General features: G+C 33.2%; 3 protein-coding genes across 4 annotated transcripts in view; 2 read left to right on the top strand and 1 right to left on the bottom strand.

The window, feature by feature from the left end:
- The window catches only part of LOC111690701 (eukaryotic translation initiation factor 5B), a 34,029-nt gene extending 20,250 nt beyond the window's left edge, over window positions 1–13,779 (bottom strand). The window contains exons 1-5 of the mRNA XM_023453239.2: window positions 13,628–13,779; window positions 13,390–13,570; window positions 11,739–12,952; window positions 10,227–11,670; window positions 10,000–10,132 (exon numbers count right to left, since the gene is read on the bottom strand). Coding sequence (XP_023309007.2) covers window positions 10,000–10,132; window positions 10,227–11,670; window positions 11,739–12,952; window positions 13,390–13,460 — 2,862 coding nt within the window. The 5' untranslated portion in view covers window positions 13,461–13,570; window positions 13,628–13,779. The remainder of the gene's footprint in view (window positions 1–9,999; window positions 10,133–10,226; window positions 11,671–11,738; window positions 12,953–13,389; window positions 13,571–13,627) is intronic.
- A 160-nt stretch (window positions 13,780–13,939) lies between these two features.
- Window positions 13,940–14,567, top strand: LOC124420339. Of its 2 annotated transcripts, none has more exons than XM_046952804.1 (2): window positions 13,940–14,316; window positions 14,382–14,567. In XM_046952804.1, the coding sequence occupies exons 1-2, from the start codon at window positions 14,260–14,262 to the stop codon at window positions 14,565–14,567; spliced, it is 243 nt and encodes an 80-aa protein (XP_046808760.1). In that variant the 5' UTR covers window positions 13,940–14,259. The 2 variants fall into 2 exon arrangements, with proteins under 2 accessions (XP_046808760.1, XP_046808759.1); XM_046952803.1 differs by having other exon boundaries at window positions 14,376–14,567.
- A 112-nt stretch (window positions 14,568–14,679) lies between these two features.
- On the top strand, window positions 14,680–18,754 carry LOC111690725 (probable RNA helicase armi). Its single transcript, XM_023453268.2, has 7 exons — window positions 14,680–14,899; window positions 14,976–15,190; window positions 15,256–15,684; window positions 15,796–16,341; window positions 16,403–18,094; window positions 18,160–18,321; window positions 18,385–18,754. Exons 1-7 carry the CDS (start codon window positions 14,680–14,682, stop codon window positions 18,715–18,717), a joined length of 3,597 nt encoding a protein of 1,198 aa, XP_023309036.2. The 3' UTR covers window positions 18,718–18,754.
- The last annotated feature ends 3 nt before the right edge of the window (window positions 18,755–18,757 follow it).

The following is an 18,757-nucleotide window of genomic DNA, read 5'->3' as shown; positions in this document are numbered from 1 at the left end:
AGAACAACTGAAATAAATATCAAGAAGGAAGTGGTCATAAAATAAGAACAAGCTAAGTCATAAATTATTAAAATTGCTATAGTTTAAGAAAAAAACTCAAAAAAATTCAAAAACTTTCTAGCCACAATCTTAATTTGTTCATAAAAGGGTTGTCAAACAACTTTTTTTTTTGGGGGGGGGGGGGGGTTGGGTGATTAAGCGTATTAAAATTCATTTTATTTTCATTCAATAAAGAAATACACAAAATATACTCATATACAAGCACCATCACAATACATGTATGTCACATTGTATGAATAATGCATATAATAATGGCAAAAACGTCCGTCAACAGTGTGTGCTGAATGAACACTTAATTTCATTCATAAATGTTTACGAATGTACGTTTTACTCATTCATTCACTGTTTTAGTTACACATACAAACACTCGGTATTAAAAATATGTACATACATTTATACATACATATATAGATATAAATATTTATATACACTATATGAATGAATAAAAGAAATGTTAAAACACAAACTGTTCGTGCTAAATCGAAAAGTTAATTTTGAAAAGTTGGTAACAAACAGTAGGATCAGATAGTATTACTTTCTGGTAATCTTGTTACATAAAGTGCCGGTAAAAATATATTCAACAGTTTCAATTCCATTTAATTTTTTCTTCCCAATAGTAGATATGCGATTCCTTTTAAAGATTGGGAGCAAAGTAGACGTGTTTGACTACAGCAAAGTTATAGATTGTGTTTAGTTTAACAGTATTTTAAGGTGACAATTAGTCCAATGTACTTTCTCAAAGAAATATTTTTATCATGTAAAGGCTCAGTATAATTATTCTCCACACACAGAGACAATAAAACAATCCATCTAAATTATTGGATACTAGCTTTGAAATATTTATCGATTTAATGTTTTATTTGATCTCGATGAAACGTCAGTTTTCCAGTATCTTGATCTCAGAAAGAAAGAAAATACCCTTTATATTCAGTATCAACCACCAGAAACTGAATTTAAACATTTTTTACCTTGATGTTCTATTTGGTGGTGATGGAATGTCAGTTTTCCAAGTTCTTAAACTCTTAAGGCCCATAATCTGTGACATTTTCTACAAGAACAAGAAGTCGAAGTGCTTTAGATAAACACCTGCGGTGTTGGCCTTTCTTCATGGCGCTACTTTTAAACTACCGGGTGAGTTTATTAGACGACTCACCACTTTTTTATTTGATTCCGTTTACAGCCACTCAGATAAGGACATAATCAGCAGACCGAAATACGGATCCATCAAATAAGCCGAATACTCGTCCTTATTCACATATAACCGGTAAGAACGGAGGAATCTCGGAACATAGCCGGTTTAGGAAGGAAAGTGGTATCATTTGTACAAGATAATATACTCAACACACTTTTCGTTTATCTGGCAGACTCATTGAAAAAAATCACACTTATACCCTTGCATCCAACCCCTATCACAATTAACATCAACTTATTTTTAATACTTAATACCACAGGCATTTCTCTCTGCAACAGAACCAAACTTATAATTATAGACTTTCATTTTTATTCTCCACTTCAGTAACCATTGCAAGCCAAAATCTGGAACTCTGCGCTGTTGACTAATGCTTCCGATGATATAAGATTATTAGGTTCTCTGCTTCGACATCATGTTAACTTTTTTCAAGGAATGAGTGATTATACATTTGGTCATCACCAGTTTATAGTCCCGGCAGATTACATAGATATATTCGTAGCAACTTATTTCCCCGTGCCTACAATACTGTAGAAAGAAAGTTTCCTGGTAATGTGAGGCCACATGTCTTTGTAGTAAGTATGGCCATGTACATACTGAACATAGTACAATAGAAATCGTCGCTCAAATGATAAGTTTCTAGGCCTACAAACATGGAAAAAGCTGTTGCCAATTTTGTTCGAGATATAGCTCATAATTTTGTCGAGTGGAACGTAGATCTAAAATCAAATAATCTCAACTAAAACCAAGTTTACTTATACACTGTAAACTAAAACTGTTCAGCTTTGTTAAGTTCTACGCCAAACAAACTATTTGGCGAAATAACCCTAAATTTGAGATTGATTTCTTTAGGGTTCTTGAGATTTCCAAAACATTCTTTCACAAATTTAACCTACAAAATTAAGTGCTGTAAAACATATGAAACATTTGATGGCTAATCAACCAAGAACCTATGGTATTTAGTGAGTAACATGACCTATTCTATAATTTTACTATTCTCAAGGCAAAGTATGAAAATAGATAATTACTTTCTAAATGTAACGGAATATTAGCAAAATTGAATCATTGAAAAAGTTTATATAGAGGCATTTTTACTAGTTTAATACCTTCTTTAAAAGTTTATGATTTTGAGTTGTGACAGTTTGTTACTTAATATAATATTAAATAAATACGTTAGTGAAATACATACAGCTACACACTTAGGTATATGTAAAAAAATACACATTTACATATTTTTATTGAAATGTATATTCAGCCATATGTGACGTACAAAACGTTTTATTAAGAAATAGTTGAGGTATAAACTTTTATGGTAACTTGTTATACAAATATGGTATAATACTACCGGTTAGTAGGAGTTTGTTTCATTTGGTTTTTTTCTATTTTTCAATTCATTCATAATTTGATACAACAAAGAATTTTATAATAGGTAGGTGGTGCAAATAGATACTTTTACTAAATTAAGTGAGTGTGTTTTTTTTCAGTTTTGTACATATCACCATTAGTAGAGTAGATTGACCAAAGTCTAAACTAAATTTAACAGTTTTACAGTAACAACTAGATAATAATTTTAACAAAACCAAATTGTAATGGTTAAAATTTTCTGAAATTGACAATAAAGAAGAATTTTTTTAATTATTATCTGAACAATAGAGATATGTATGTATATTTAGAAAATTATTTTCAAATTATGCTTTATGTGAAAATAAAACATATTTTTGTAGCCTCTTCCAGCTGTTCTATACATTTGGCATTGATAACAATAGTATATTTTTGACCACATCTGTTCGTTTATATGCACAGTGTGTTTTTTTTAACCATGTTGCATGCTAAAAAAGCAACATTTGGCTACCTACAAACATGCAATGATCACCCACACCTTTACATTTATTCGTTCGTTCGTTCGTTCGTTCGTTCATTCATTCATTCATTCATAGATACAAGCATAAGTTTACAAATGTATGTTGAAAACAAAATACCATTTTTTTGTTGTTCATTCAATTAGTAGACGTATTCGTTGAACAACCAACAGCTGTAATTCATTAAAGATTTTGTAAGTTTTATGAATGAAATACTCTTAGTTACTTATTACTGTGAAATGTTCATTGCAAACAATAGTTTTTGTTTTTGGCGTATTTTTTCATAGGTTTCGTAAATTGCAAAAGAAAAAAAAGAGAAACGAAAAGAAAAATGTCAAATTTGCTATTGCTGGCAGTTGCTAGCAAACTTAAACCCTGCCCATTCATTAAATAAACAAAAGATAAATGCGGGAAAAAACCTAAGCATACATAATAAAAGTAGTTTTGTGCTAAAAAAAAGACATAATTAGTTCAATTTAAAGCTAAGTTTTCTTGCTCTTTATTTCAATTAAGAAAACCCGTATGTTTTTTGTAAAGAACAAAAATAAGTTTATAAGGAAATTAGCCAAGCGTAGAGCCAACCTATGAAAAAAGGTCTAAGAAAAATTTAAGATCATTCCATAGCGCTTTAACCGACATTCTTCTAAAGCTATTTAGTCTTCAATCAATCAACTGGTGACATTCGAAAGCGATCGAATCCTCAGTAAAATTTTAAATATTTAATAATTTAACCTCGAATGTTTTAAATCTTAGAAAATAAGCTGTCGTTTGGTATTTAATCTTGCACTAAGTATAACCTAAGGAATCGGAAATCTATTGTTACGAAAACTAAAGGAATAAACATTTGTAACGAAAATAATTTGATTTCTTATTCAATACCGAAATCGCATTCAATCAATATTGAATGCCCTCATCTCAAGAAGGAAAACCAGTAGCTGTGTTATATAAATATGTTCTAAGTACTTAGTAGGAGTAGCCTATTGTCTACCCATTCCATCCTGATGACAGGATGATGACAATTGGTATAATTGCAATTCCCGGGAAAATATGTGCCACCAGTTTTTCTCTAGTCTACAATGATCGAATGTATCCTCGACCTTTCCTTGGAATGATTTGAAATGAGATCAGACCAAAGAACCACATAACCGTTAGCCTGCAGGGCAGAGTTTCGGACTTCATCTGGTCCCGGTTATTGGAGTGGTCCTTTCGGATGCATGTTGTGATTGTTTAAACTGAGATTCGCGAGAAGAAAATACTGAGACGGTTAAAAGACTGATGCTCGGTACAGTCTAAGTTCGGTGCTGTTGCCGAAATTAATAGATACCCCACAGAGGAACGACTATAGGACTAAACGTAGCTAATGAGTTGGTGTTAAGTGTAATACCGTGATACAGGATGAATGTAGGGCACGCATTCATAGATTAAGTTTGTCGAATGAATGAGAAGTGTGCTGGGTTGAATAGAGATGGATGAAATTTACCTTCTTTGTCTAAGTATGTTCAGGGTTTTCTCTGTTGATACCAGTTTTACCACGTTCTTTTCTCTGTGAGTAAAAACAAAGTCCTCTGCTTATTTAATGGATTCGTGTTTGGATCTACCGAATCCCATCTGCGTGGCATCTCGGAGATTAAGTTACGGAGCAGTAATGATCAGCGATTATATAGTTCGAGTAATTGGGCAAAGTGCTTATAAATGGATCGCCAAAATCTGTGATTGAAAAAGTACCACCGAGAATTAAGCTCAACACGGCAGGTGTTTAGGTAAAGTACGACGTTTTGTTTACCCCATAGACTGGTCGATTGAATAGTCTATAGATTACTCTCTAGATTATTATATTACTAATGTATGGACTAGTCGAATCTTCGCACTTGAGCAAAGTGCTTATGCATAGACCGCCAGAATCAGTGGTCGAAAAAGTACCACCGTGAAATAAGCTCAAAATGGCAGGTGTTCACATAAATCACGACGTTTTGTTTGATCCATAGACTGGTCGATTTACTAGACTATAATTTTGACAATATATGAACTAGTCTATTCAAAAGTCTATGGAATAGTTGACTATTTTAAAAGCTAATCTTCACACTAATATACGGACTAGTTTACGCACTAATCACTGGACTAGTCTATTGAATAGTTTATGGACAAGTCACGGACTAATCTTTTAACTGATTTGTAATAAAACCCCTATCCGTTGATATTAATTAACTAAAAAAGTAATGAATGACATAAAACTAAGAAACACAAATTGTGTACTTGGGAAATTAAAAACTAAAAATACTTGAAATTAAAAGATTATTATTAATTCAAGACATTTTTGGAAAATGCAATTAACCAAAATTAAATACCATATTGTTGCAAAAGCTTTATGAATTCAAAATATCTAATGGAAACGGATGGCACTAAGCTTTGCTAAGTACGGTATACCTTGAAAAAAGGAAAATCAAAATATTTAAAATATGACTTGGACATTTAGCATTGACAGATAACCATATCAACAAATTGTATGGACATGACAAGCATATTTTATTTTATTTAAACATATTTCTAATAATTTTTTTTTTTATTTTTTTTATTTTATTTTTTAATTTGTGTTGTTTAATAAACGTATCAAAAAAATTTGTTTCCATAATTGATTTTATTTCAAACGACCAACGGAAATGACTAATAATTGGTTTCATTAGATATCGTTTTCATGTTTAAAAGCAGCAAAACCAAATAAATATATAGAAAAAATAAAATTTAGAAAATAAAAAATCAACACAAAAATCTTTGTTTATTTTGGCTGTCGACCGCATTTTGCAAAATACGTGCCGTCATTCGGCTATTACGCACGGCGTCGTTAGGTGCCTGCCTAACCTAGCAAATTTTAACCACCCACATTGGTAGTGTAGACAACAAATTTTAAGAGATCCCAAAGCACTACTTTCTATAGACAGTCTACTACATGTGCTACATATTCATTCGTTTGTTCGTTCTTTCTGTTTTTTTTTGTTTTACATTTTGTTGTTTCTATCGTACTTTTTCTAGTTTTACGACAATGACGAAATATTGTGTGTTTCTATATTCAAAGACAACATCAACATCGAATTTTTATGCATCGATGTCTCTAGATAGGTTTTTATTTCTCCTTACGTTCTTTAGCTGTTTATATTATTTAATAGTCGTAGTGGTGGCCCAGCTATTGAAAGAGTTCGTTTTTATTCAAGAGGGGGTGCTGTAAGAATTTCCTATACACATGTTTAAAAACATATTAACATATGTATGTATGTATATTAACTGTACATTATCTACAGGGTGATTATTCGATATATCTTATAGTTTGTACTCCTTATATCTTAATAAAGCTAAAGGAAATGAAATCAAGGATATAATTATTTCAAAATTTTTATTTTTTTTTTTAATATTTCATATTTTAAATAATTTTTTTGTACATGAAATTTCGTACCACCCTGTTTGCTAAATGATATGCCTATGATCTGTTTGTCTGAAATTTTGTAGTGTGTTTTACCTCGCATTTCTAAAATACGTTTTTTATTTAAAAATAATTTATAAAATGTGCGTTTAAAATTAAATGTGTTACTAAAAATATCTTCATTAATATTTTGTACATATGTTTGTATGTATGAATATTCATAAGGGTATTCATGCACTATCAATAACTTTAAAAATCGATTTATGATCATTAATCATTAAACAAAATATATATTCTTTTTTCAAAAACTTAAAAATAAAAATTTGGATCTGACAACAGCATTTTGATCAGTGATCACAGGAATTTTCTAACATAAAAGTATTATCATTCACTCTGTAAAGATAACGAAATCTAAAATCATTGAAATACAGAAATATGTCCTAGTCCCCTTTAGTCTCCAATCAATAAACTAAGAAAAACCAAGAAAAAATCCTGTGATCATTTTCAGTGATTAGTTCTCTAGTTCCAGAAATAAACATCCAATCGAGAAAATAACAGAATCCCGTAATCACATAGTAATAGGCTCTAGTTTCTTAAATAAACCTCCAATGATCAATAAGAAAATAGCGAAATGTTGTGATCACTTCCAGAAAAAATAGATTGTTCTATTGAAATTCTATAATCAGCTCTAGTTTCATAAATAAGCCATTAATTAAGAAAACAACAAAGTTCTGTAATCTCTTCTCAAATCAATTTTTTCCCTTTACCATTTCTAAACTCTAAATAATAACCTCCATACATAATAAGTTTAAATTTTCACCGACTCTGTCCATTTCGTAAAACACAAGTACCATGTGCAAATAAATATACACTATGAATACGTATGAAATTCTCTATAGTATAAACTATGGCCCACTTCAGAGAACATTAATTCAATTTTAATTCTATTTTTTGATTATTGTTTTCTTTTACTACTTATTTAGCTTCAATTAATAAAACAATTAAAAGCAAAAATAACGCCATGAACCGTTTGAATGACAAATAACACACATTAAATAAATAATACTTTGTGTTAATCAATGAAAATATATTCATCAATGAATTTAAGAATACTTATGACACTAAATACTATTATAATTCAAGTGAATTACATTCAACTATTTGTCATTTGCCAAATATTTAATAAAAAAAATCATATAAATAATTTAATACACAAATAATATTGTTAGTAAAGAATGAAACGAAAAACTTAAAACATATTTTTGTACTGAAAATTTAAAATAAACTCTGGTTTATAAGGCCCCAATCGAGAAAATAACAAAATCCTGTGATCACTTCAATTTTCCATCAAATGCCGATATTTTTTATAGATAACTTAAAATAGGCTCTAGTTTCTTAAATGAGCCTCCAATCGAGAAAATAAAGAAATCCTGTGATCACTTGAATTTTCCACCAAAAAACGATATTTTGTATTGAAAACCTAAAATCGGCTTTAGTTTCTTAAATAAGCCTCCAATCGAGAAAATAACGAAATCCTGTGATCACTTAAATTTTTCATCAAATATCGATATTTTGTATTGAAAACCTAAAATCGGCTCTAGTTTCTTAAATAAGCCTCCAATCGAGAAAATAACGAAATCCTGTGATCACTTAAATTTTTCATCAAATATCGATATTATGTATTGAAAACATAAAATCGGCTCTGTGATCACTTGAATTTTCCATCAAATATCTTTATTTTGTATTGAAAACATAAAATCGGCTCTAGTTTCTTAAATAAGCCTCCAATCGAAAAAATAACGAAATCCTGTGATCACTTCAATTTTCCATCAAATATCGATATTATGTATTGAAAACATAAAATCGGCTCTAGTTCCTTAAATAATAACGAAATCCTGTGATCACTTGTATCTTCCATCAAAAAACGATATTTTGTATTGAAAACCTTAAATCGGCTCTAGTTTCTTAAATAAGCCTCCAATCGAGAAAATAACGAAATCCTGTGATCACTTAAATATTCCATCAAATATCGATTTTTGTATTGAAATCTAAAATCGGCTCTAGTTTCTTAAATAAGCCTCCAATCGAGAAAATAACGAAATCCTGTGATCACTTCAATATTCCATCAAATATCGATATTTTGTATTGAAATCTAAAATCGGCTCTAGTTTCTTAAATAAGCCTCCAATCGAGAAAATAACGAAATCCTTTGATCACTTGTATCTTCCATCAAAAAACGATATTTTGTATTGGAAACCTGAAATCGGCTCTAGTTTCTTAAATAAGCCTCCAATCGAGAAAATAACGAAATCCTGTGAAAATAACGAAATCCTGTGATCACTTCAATATTCCATCAAATATCGATATTTTGTATTGAAATTTAAAATCGGCTCTAGTTTCTTAAATAAGCCTCCAATCGAGAAAATAACGAAATCCTGTGATCACTTGTATCTTCCATCAAAAAACGATATTTTGTATTGAAAACCTAAAATCGGCTCTAGTTTCTTTAATAAGCCTCAAATCGAGAAAATAACGAAATCCTGTGATTACTTCAATATTCCATCAAATATCCACCAAAAAACGATATTTTGTATTGAAAACCTAAAATCGGCTCTAGTTTCTTAAATAAGCCTCCAATCGAGAAAATAACAAAATCCTGTGATCACTTGTATCTTCCATCAAAAAACGATATTTTGTATTGAAAACCTAAAATCGGCTCTAGTTTCTTAAATAAGTCTCCAATCGAGAAAATAAGGAAATCCTGAGATCACTTCTATTTTCTATCAAAAAACGATATTGTTTATAGAGAACCTAAAATCGGCTCTAGTTTCTTAAATAAGAAAATAACGAAATCCTGTGATCACTTGAATTTTCCACCAAAAAACTATATTTTGTATTGAAAACCTAAAATCGGCTCTAGTTTCTTAAATAAGCCTCCAATCGAGAAAATAACGAAATCCTGTGATCACTTGTATCATCCATCAAAAACCGATATTTTGTATTGAAAACCTAAAATCGGCTCTAGTTTCTTGAATAAGCCTCCAATCGAGAAAATAACAAAATCCTGTGATCACTTGTATCTTCCATCAAAAAACGATATTTTGTATTGAAAACCTAAAATCGGCTCTAGTTTCTTAAATAAACCTCCAATCGAGAAAGTAACGAAATCCTGTGATCAATCCATTTTTCCATAAATAACGATATTTTTATAGAAAACCTAAAATCGGCTCTAGTTTCTTAAATAAACCTCCAATCGAGAAAGTAACGAAATCCTGTGATCAATCCATTTTTCCATAAATAACGATATTTTTATAGAAAACCTAAAATCGGCTCTAGTTTCTTTAATAAGCCTCCAATCGAGAATTCCTGTGATCACATCAATTTTCCCTCAAATGTCGATATTTTGTATTGAAAACATAAACTCGACGCTAGTTTCTTAAATAAGCGTGCAATCGGGAAAATAACGAAATAAAACTTACCGGAATTTTAGATGTGCGCAAGAATTCCAAAAGGGCTTCCAATGAACCCAATGTTGACGCTTGAACATAAACACCAGTCGAAGCTAATTTTATGTGACTTAAAGCACTCTTTAATTCACGTGCTACTTCTTCCCTGGAAATCAATGACATTTTAATATATATAACACTCACTTAATAAATGTAATAACTCTATTAGAATCAACTATTTATTCACCAACTCAACTTACTTGCATATTTCAACTTCATCTGGTTTATGAGCAATTAAGAGATTGATACCAGCAATGGATTTTTCCAAATCCTTAGCGGCTATTTTAACACCTTGTGCAGCGACGACTTCTTTGTGTTCAACATAGGCGTTCTTGACACGCAGTTCCTTCATAGGTTGTGGCATTAAAAGGGAACGGATTTGTGTTACAATGGGTCCATCGGTACCAGCCAAAACCATTGTTTCACCTTCACGCAGTTTGCCATTGATGAGGATGGCATCAATAGTTGTGCCTAGACCGGGAATTGCTTTAACCTCCAATACAGTAGCCTGCAGTTCATCGGAATACATGAGACGTTTGGACAACATTTTTTGACAGAATTCGATTATAAGGAATAAAAGATTTCCCATGCCTTCTCCCGTAATAGCACTGGTGGGTACGAGGGAGATGTAGGTCTTGGGGTCAGGGTTTTCATAGAAAAGGGCTGCGTTGAGACCTTGTTCGGCAAATTGTAAAATGACCTCTTGAGTTCGCTGTTTGAACTCAACTTGTGTGTTTGCCTCCTGCTCCTTGAGAACATCGCGAATATCACGACGAGCCATCAGTTTCCAATCATACAAACGATCGATTTTATTGAGGGCTACAATAAAGGGACATTTCTTTTGTTTGAGCAGATTGATTGACTCAATAGTTTGAGGTTCCAGACCATGCATTATATCTACGACCAAAATGGCAATATCACAGAGCGAAGAACCACGGTTACGAAGGTTACTAAAGGACTCGTGACCGGGTGTATCAATAATAAGTAAACCTGGTAATTTGAATTCAAATTCACTTGAGTTGCGTACGATTTTCGATTGTTCTTTGATGGCATCGATTGGAACGTTTGTCGCACCAATTTGTTGAGTAATACCACCAGCTTCGGAATCCTGCACATGAGTTCGCCTCAATTTATCGAGAATTTTAGTTTTACCGGTATCTACATGACCTAGTACGCAAACTACAGCAGCGCGAAGATTATCAGTTGTACGCGTTTTTTCTGCATCAGCTTTTCGTTTTATAATACGACGTTCTGCACGAAGACGACGTTCTTCAGGATCGTTAACATTAATGGCTTCTTCCTTTTCGTCTTCTGATTCAGACTCTGAATCAGAATCGCTATCACTATCATCATCTGAATCACTATCATTCTCTTCGGAATCATCATCTTCTTCAGCAGGAAGTGGGTTTTCGTTGGATGATTTCTCATCATTGTTTGTTGTCGTAGCTTGTGAGGTGTCATCGTTTCCTTCTTCCTCAGAATCAGATGCATCCCAAGATTCTTTAACAACTTCTTTTTTCTCAGCTTCTTCGGCAGCTTTAGCAGCTTCCTCGGCAGCCTTGGCCGCTTCTTCAGCAGCTTTAGCCTCAGCTTCAGTCTGTTGGTTGGCTTGAGGACCCTTCTTTTTGGGACGAATACGGGTGCCTAAAATAGATAATGAATTGAGAGATGTTATAATTTAAGGACGAAAAACTTTATATTTGTGGTAATACCTGGCCTTGTGGGACGTTTTTCTGTAGGATCGGGTATTTCAAGACCTTGAGCTTTGAGGGCTTCCAGCATAGCCTGTGCCCTAGCACGATCTTCTTTTTGTTTTTTGGTTAACAGTTTTCCTTCTGCCTTAAGACGAGCTTTGCGTTCAGCTTCCTTTTGTTTTTTCTTTTCCTTACGCTCGGCTTCCAAACGAATTGCCTCTAGACGCAAACGTTCACGTTCTTCTTCCTGACGTATACGTTCCTCTTCAAGCTGACGTTGTCGTTCCTCTTCTTCTTTAATTTTTTTAAGTCGCTCTTGCATAGCTGCCACCATAGCTGCGGACATGCCTTTCTTTTTGGAATCCTTTTTGCTTTCCTCCTCGGCTTCGGCCTTTTTGTCCTTTTTACCCTTCTTTTTGTTTTTACCTGTTGCCTTTTCCCCTTCACCCTCATCGCCGGCAGCTTCAGGTTCGGCAGAGACTTCTTTAGTTTCTTCTACTTTCTCGGGCACGCTTTCTTCTGGATTTTCAACAGGTTCGGGCACTTTTTGCTTCTTTTGAGGCTCTTGAGCAGCCTTTTGTTTGGCTAGAGCTGCTTCACGTTTTTGACGCTCTTTCTTTTCTTTTTTCTTTTGTGCAGCAGTTTTTACCGTACCCCCTTCATCTGCATCAACATCGTCAGCATCTTCATTCGCAGCCATTTCAGCTTCGTCATTCTGAGCTTTAGATTTCTTGTTTTTCTTCTTTCCCTTTGCGAATTCTTCGTCGGCCAAATCTTCCGGTGATACAACTGTGGCGACAGGAGGTGCCTTACCAGCATATTCAGCTTGAAGTTCTGCTAAAACCTTATCTAAGTCTTCATCATCGTCATCACCTTTGCCTTTACGTTTAGCTTTCTTGCCTTTTTTACCAGCATTCTTATCATTTCCCTTCGCTGGTTTCACAGGTTCATTGATCTCTTCCTCACTCTCAGATTTGGCAACTTCTTGGACATTGTCATCATCATCGTCATCGTCCATCAATAGTTCAAATGCAGACTTTTTAGCTTTTGACTTAATCTTGAGTTTCTCCACTCCTGCAGTTACATTTTCGACATCATCGTTGTCCTCTTCATCGTCAGAAACATTCTTATTCTTTTTCCCTTTCTTTTGTTTATTCTTTTTGTTTTTAACATTAACATTTTTCTCCTCCTGTCCGTCGGAGTCAATGACCGTTTGTTGAGTTTCCGTTTCGCTGTTAGACGAGAAAAAGAGAAAAACATGCAAAATAATAAGTTTGGTACCCACACCACATTTGTATACATACAATAGATGTATACAATGAACAAAGTACATTAGGGCCATAACTTTTCAAATACTTTTGCAAACACTATGTTTCTGTAGGACCATGAAACAGCTATTAAAGGGACAGACATTGATACATCAGTTATTATATTTTTTTCCTGGGATTTTTGTCACAAAGGTATTTTTTTAAACTCATTTTAATATTGTAAATAGTTATGCCCCTAATATACCTAGTATGTTTGAATGTATTAAAGTGCATAAAAACAACATCGAAATCGAAATCCATATGTACGAAACGAACACACACTTGACAACGCAGCACTTTCACTCAAACCACCAGACAGCATGTTCCAACAGACGATAAAATATTTTTTTATTTTCACTTACATTTCTTCTCCAGATGATACTTCAGCTCCGGCTGAAACTATCTCTTTCTTGCCCTTTTTATTTTTAACCATTTTTCCACCAGTAACTTCAACACGTTTATACTCTGGTTCACAACCACCTCAGACGGTTTCAACAAATGCACAGTTCTTTGTGAATCACACAACTCGAATTAAATTGATGTCTAGAAGTATTAACGATTATTATTTTCCACAATAGTGATATATTTTTTAAAGTTTACCCTTTTGCAAATGCAACAAAATTAAAAATTTTCCAATTCTTTTATTTTATTATTATTATTTTCTTGGTTAAAGTTTTAGTAACAGCACAGCAGACGAAGTTTTTTTTGCAAATTTTGCTTTTAACCCTTTTTTACATGCACCTTTTTTGGTTATGTAGAAATGTCAAATGTATTTGACAAAACAAATGTTTTGTTATTGTTGTGACCAGAGTTGTCGTGCTCATAGCTAATATATAAAAAAATCGCTAAATTTTCTTTCAATAGTATTAGAAAAATTAAGTTAATAAATGAAAATAATAACAAAATATAAATTTTCTACTCAAAGTAAGTGTATAATTAACATAACGAAAAATGTTATAGCCTATGTTATGTTTAGTGAGGTATACATATGGCAACGCGATTTTTTAGTACCATTTTATACATCTGTGTCTAACACCAACAACAACATCCACAAACAAAAAAGCCGCACAAAATTGCAATTTCTTATTTGCAAAAAAAATATTTTTTGATTGTAATTGGATATTTATTGTTAAATTTGTGATTGGAAAAATAGTTTTTTTTATAAAATATTTGTTAAAAACACAAAATATAACAGTTTTGTTATTGAAAGTTTGTGTGCCTTATTGTTAAGAATGTCTGCGGAGCTGCCCAGCATATCCGAAGAGCCCAGTTCATCCAATCCCAGTGAGGTAAATTAAACGAAATTAAGCTTCTATAGTACAGTATACTACAGTTAATTCCCATTTAGACACAGAAAGCCGAAGTTAAAACTGATAAAACCTTCTCACGTTATCGTTCTCTAATTGTAACCGAGTGTGGTTTTAAAATAACCACGACGGAAAATTATTTGAAGCGTTTGCAAAATTTGCGTAAAGAATTGAATTACATTAACGAAACCGATTGGATGTATGATTCTTTGGATAGAAAGCACAATCCTTAAGGCAGTGACGAGTGTTTTTTTAGTATACATACATAACTAAACTCTTTCGTATGTATTACTTCTAGTTAAGTAGTTTTAGACCTAGACAAAAGACGCAACAGGTGGACGGATAATGATAACGATTTTAAGAAATTTGTGGGTCTCCAGAGAAGCTCGCAAAAATGAACTGGCCGAAAAACTGGAAGAAGAACAAAATAAACTTGATTTGGAAATTGATAAGGAAAATATCAACCACAATGCAGAACCAATATCCTGTATGAAACATATTATACAAACAACAAAAACATCATCTGTGGAACCAAACGGAAGCACCGAATGTTTTAAACGTACCGGTAAGTACCTATAGAAGAAAAATGAATAATTATTAAGAGCATTTTGTAAAGTTAATACTTATATCATTATGTGCAGGCATTATAACTGCTTTGAAAAGTAATCATGGCTCCATTGATCATGCCATATTCTTTGATATGAATGTGGCCTTATCAGTGGCCAATGAATTGAAAACTGGTTGTCGCGTTGAGTATTTGGCTTATAAACACCAGGAAACCGATCATATAAAAGTGATTAAGATTGACCAAGTTATAGACCAATATTGGGATGAAGAAGCAATCTCAGAAGAAAAGGTGGCTGACGGCAATATTATTTATTTATTTTTATTTATAAATTCTCTTTCTCTGCCTTTATTTAGATTGAAGCCAAAATAAAAGAATTAAAGACCGAGCGACCGACATTTTTTAATACACATCAGCGTAATATATTGGGCTTAATATCAGAACGTAAACCTGATTCTATAATAGTCGATACAGACTATAAAACTATGAACATTCATTTGGACTCGGTCGAAATTGATTTTATACCTAAGGAGGGTGATCGTGTGTATATCTGTTGTAATGTTCAAAGTGATGAACATTTTGTTGATCGTAATGGCGAAATATTGGAAGAGGTTAGTGTACATCCTGCACGCCTAATGAAAAGTGAGAAATGCACCGTTAAGCGTTTGTACAATGATTGGGGAGTCCTTAACCAAGATGCCTATTTTACGTTTGATGTTTTGCCAGCAGCATGCAAGTTGAATTTAGGTGACATTGTTAGTGCCGATCTTATTGAGTGTGAAAGGGTAAGGAAAATCTTGTTCCCATATTTCGAGAAATATGTAAAATTAAAATTTTTCTTTACCACCCCAAACTAAATCACTAAAACTATACATCTTAATTATTTTAATAATTAGGGCGAATATGTTTGGCGCTGCATTAAACTAACAGTTTTGGAACAAATTTACGAATCTCAAATCAATGGCAACACTACACTTCGTTTAGAGCAACGCACGGAGAATCGTGCCATAACAGTAAGTCCTGATATAAATTGTGTTTTCAATAGTTTAAATCAGGAGGAGATAATAGAATGTACTTGTACCAACAATTGTGATCGGACTTTTCGCGGAAACATAGAGTTTTTCGGTCGTAAGGGTAAGACACAAGTGCATTTAATAGAACCTCAGCCGGGCATTCCCTTCATTCTGGAACCCAATGCAAAACGCTCAATAAAATTTAAAGTCGAGTCAAAATATCTTGGTCAAAGTAATGAACAATTTGTTATACAATTTGAAAGTTTTCGCATTAAGCGCAGTATATCAATAATTGTATGTGAAACGGAGGCAGAAGCTGAGGCTATCAAACAAAATTTGGCTATTGAAGTGGATGTAGAACGTAATGAAAATACCCCCGTTGTAGGTAGCCGTAATCAAACATATCGTTCGCGACATTATGCGAATCAGGTAAATATTCATTAATACTTGAGAGTTCATTGTGGCACTTTTCATTCATTAATAATTACAGATTTGGTCTAATCGTGGTGAAGTAGTACCAGGTGTTGGTATTGCTCCTAAACGCCGTTTTGTTGCTCAACGCATAGGTTACTTTGAAGTACCGGAACGTTTGCGCAAAATGTATTTAACCTGTGAAAATAAACATGAAATGTTGGATCATATTGAACAAATGTTTCCAAGTATTCAACAGGAACTTTGTTTAACTAACTATACATCTCGTTTTCAAACTTTAATCTACTTGGAGGAAATCGAATGTTTTGTTAATTTTCGCAATTATGACCGTGAACGTGCTCATTTTACTAGAGATGGTGAATATCTATCGCTTGCTATTGAAAATTTAAGTGAACGACGTCCTTCATTGGTTTTGGGTGATGTTGTACGCGCTATAAATCCCTGGAGTGATAGAGATTCGGATAAACGTAGTTATGACGGTGTTATACACAAGGTTCTATTCAATAGAGTTTTACTAAAATTCAATGCAGGATTTCAGCAAAAGTATAATGGCGAAGATTATCGTTTAGAATTTTATTTTTCACGTTTCGGTTTTCGCAAACAACATTTTGCTGTTGAACGCGTGGTCAGGCATTTGGGAGAAAAGTTTCTATTTCCCTCTAATGTTAGTTTGCGCGAACAGCCACAACTTGATGTACAGTTGGACGAGGATAATAATATTATTTCTCAGGGTACGACTTACAAATGGTATAATGAGTCTTTAAATCCCATACAAAAAATGGCGGTATTTAAAATCCTTCGTGGCGAAGTTAAAAATATGCCTTATGTTATATTTGGACCACCAGGCACGGGTAAAACTATTACTCTAGTAGAGACCATACTGCAGTTGATTAAACACTTGCCGAGTGCAAGACTTTTGGTGGGAACACCTTCTAACAGTTCAGCCGATTTAATAACATCTCGTTTAATAGAAAGTGGTGATCTTTGCCCGGGAGATTTTATACGTCTGGTGTCACAAAACCAAATTGAAAAGGAACTAGTGCCAGAGCATCTTATGCCATATTGTGCCACTATTGATATAGCAGCAGATGGTACTTGTAATGATTCCATGATAGTCACTGAATCGGGACTTAAACTAAAGTGTCAAATGAAATTTTTGGGACGTCATCGTGTCACCATTAGCACCTGTTCAACTTTGGGAAATTTTCTGCAAATGGATTTTCCTAGAGGCCATTTTACACATGTTTTAATCGACGAATCCGGTCAGTGCTCGGAACCTGAAATAATGGTAGCTATTACACAGGTATCGAAATATCGTGGCCAAGTTATTCTGGCCGGCGATCCCTTGCAATTGCAGGCAATTGTAACAAATCGTTATGCTGGCGAAAAAGGTCTGTCCACCTCTTTTCTGGAACGTTTACTTGCCCGTTCGCCTTATTTAAAGGATCTTATACGTTATCCTAAAACTTGTGGTTTTGATCCACGTTTGGTTACCAAACTTCTATACAGTTATCGTGCACTGCCTTCCATACTTCATATATACAACAAACTCTTCTATGATTCTGAATTAATACCAAATATAAGCGAAAATAATTCTCGTGAAGCTGAAATGATCAATAAAATATGTGATTTATTGCCTGAATCGGAAATTCGTTCGAAAGCACACGGTGTCTTCTTCTATGGCATGTTAAGTGAAAATATGCAAGAAAAAGATTCACCGTCATGGTACAATCCCCATGAAGCTAAAAATGTAAGGTTCATTATACATATAATTGAAATCTAGAAATTAGCATTCATCATCATTTATAATTTTAGGTTTTCCTCATGACTTTACAACTTTATCGAAAAAATATAAAACCCGAAAGCATTGGTATTATAACACCCTACACGAAACAAGTAAAACATTTGCGTAACCTTTTCATTACAGCTGATATTGCTATGCCGAAAATTGGTTCGGTAGAGGAGTTTCAGGGACAGGTGGGTACAATCTATAGCAAATTTGTTTCAACAATAAAATTAATTTTATTTTTTTTTTTCCAGGAACGTGATATAATATTAATTTCCACTGTACGATCTACACAGAAATACGTACCAAATGATATACGACATTCTTTAGGATTTGTTCATTGTGCAAAACGTATTAATGTGGCAATATCTCGTGCTCGTTATCTTTTATACATCTTTGGTAATCCATATTTATTAGTTTTAGATCCGTGCTGGCGCACATTTATAAAATATTGTGTGGACAATGATGCGTACTTAGGCTGTGATTTACCTGTCGAAATGTACGAATCGAAAAACTCCACAAACATGCAGGATAACGCAATTGGCGAAATTTGCATTCCAAATCAAAATAACAATTTAATAATTTGATAAAAGTATATTTTATTTCTAAAAAACAAATGGCTTTAAA

This window comes from Lucilia cuprina, chromosome 5, assembly GCF_022045245.1.
Source record: "Lucilia cuprina isolate Lc7/37 chromosome 5, ASM2204524v1, whole genome shotgun sequence".
Lineage (NCBI taxonomy): Eukaryota > Metazoa > Arthropoda > Insecta > Diptera > Calliphoridae > Lucilia > Lucilia cuprina.
Note: the sequence above shows the minus strand (reverse complement) of the source record. Positions and strands in the feature narration are given on the sequence as shown.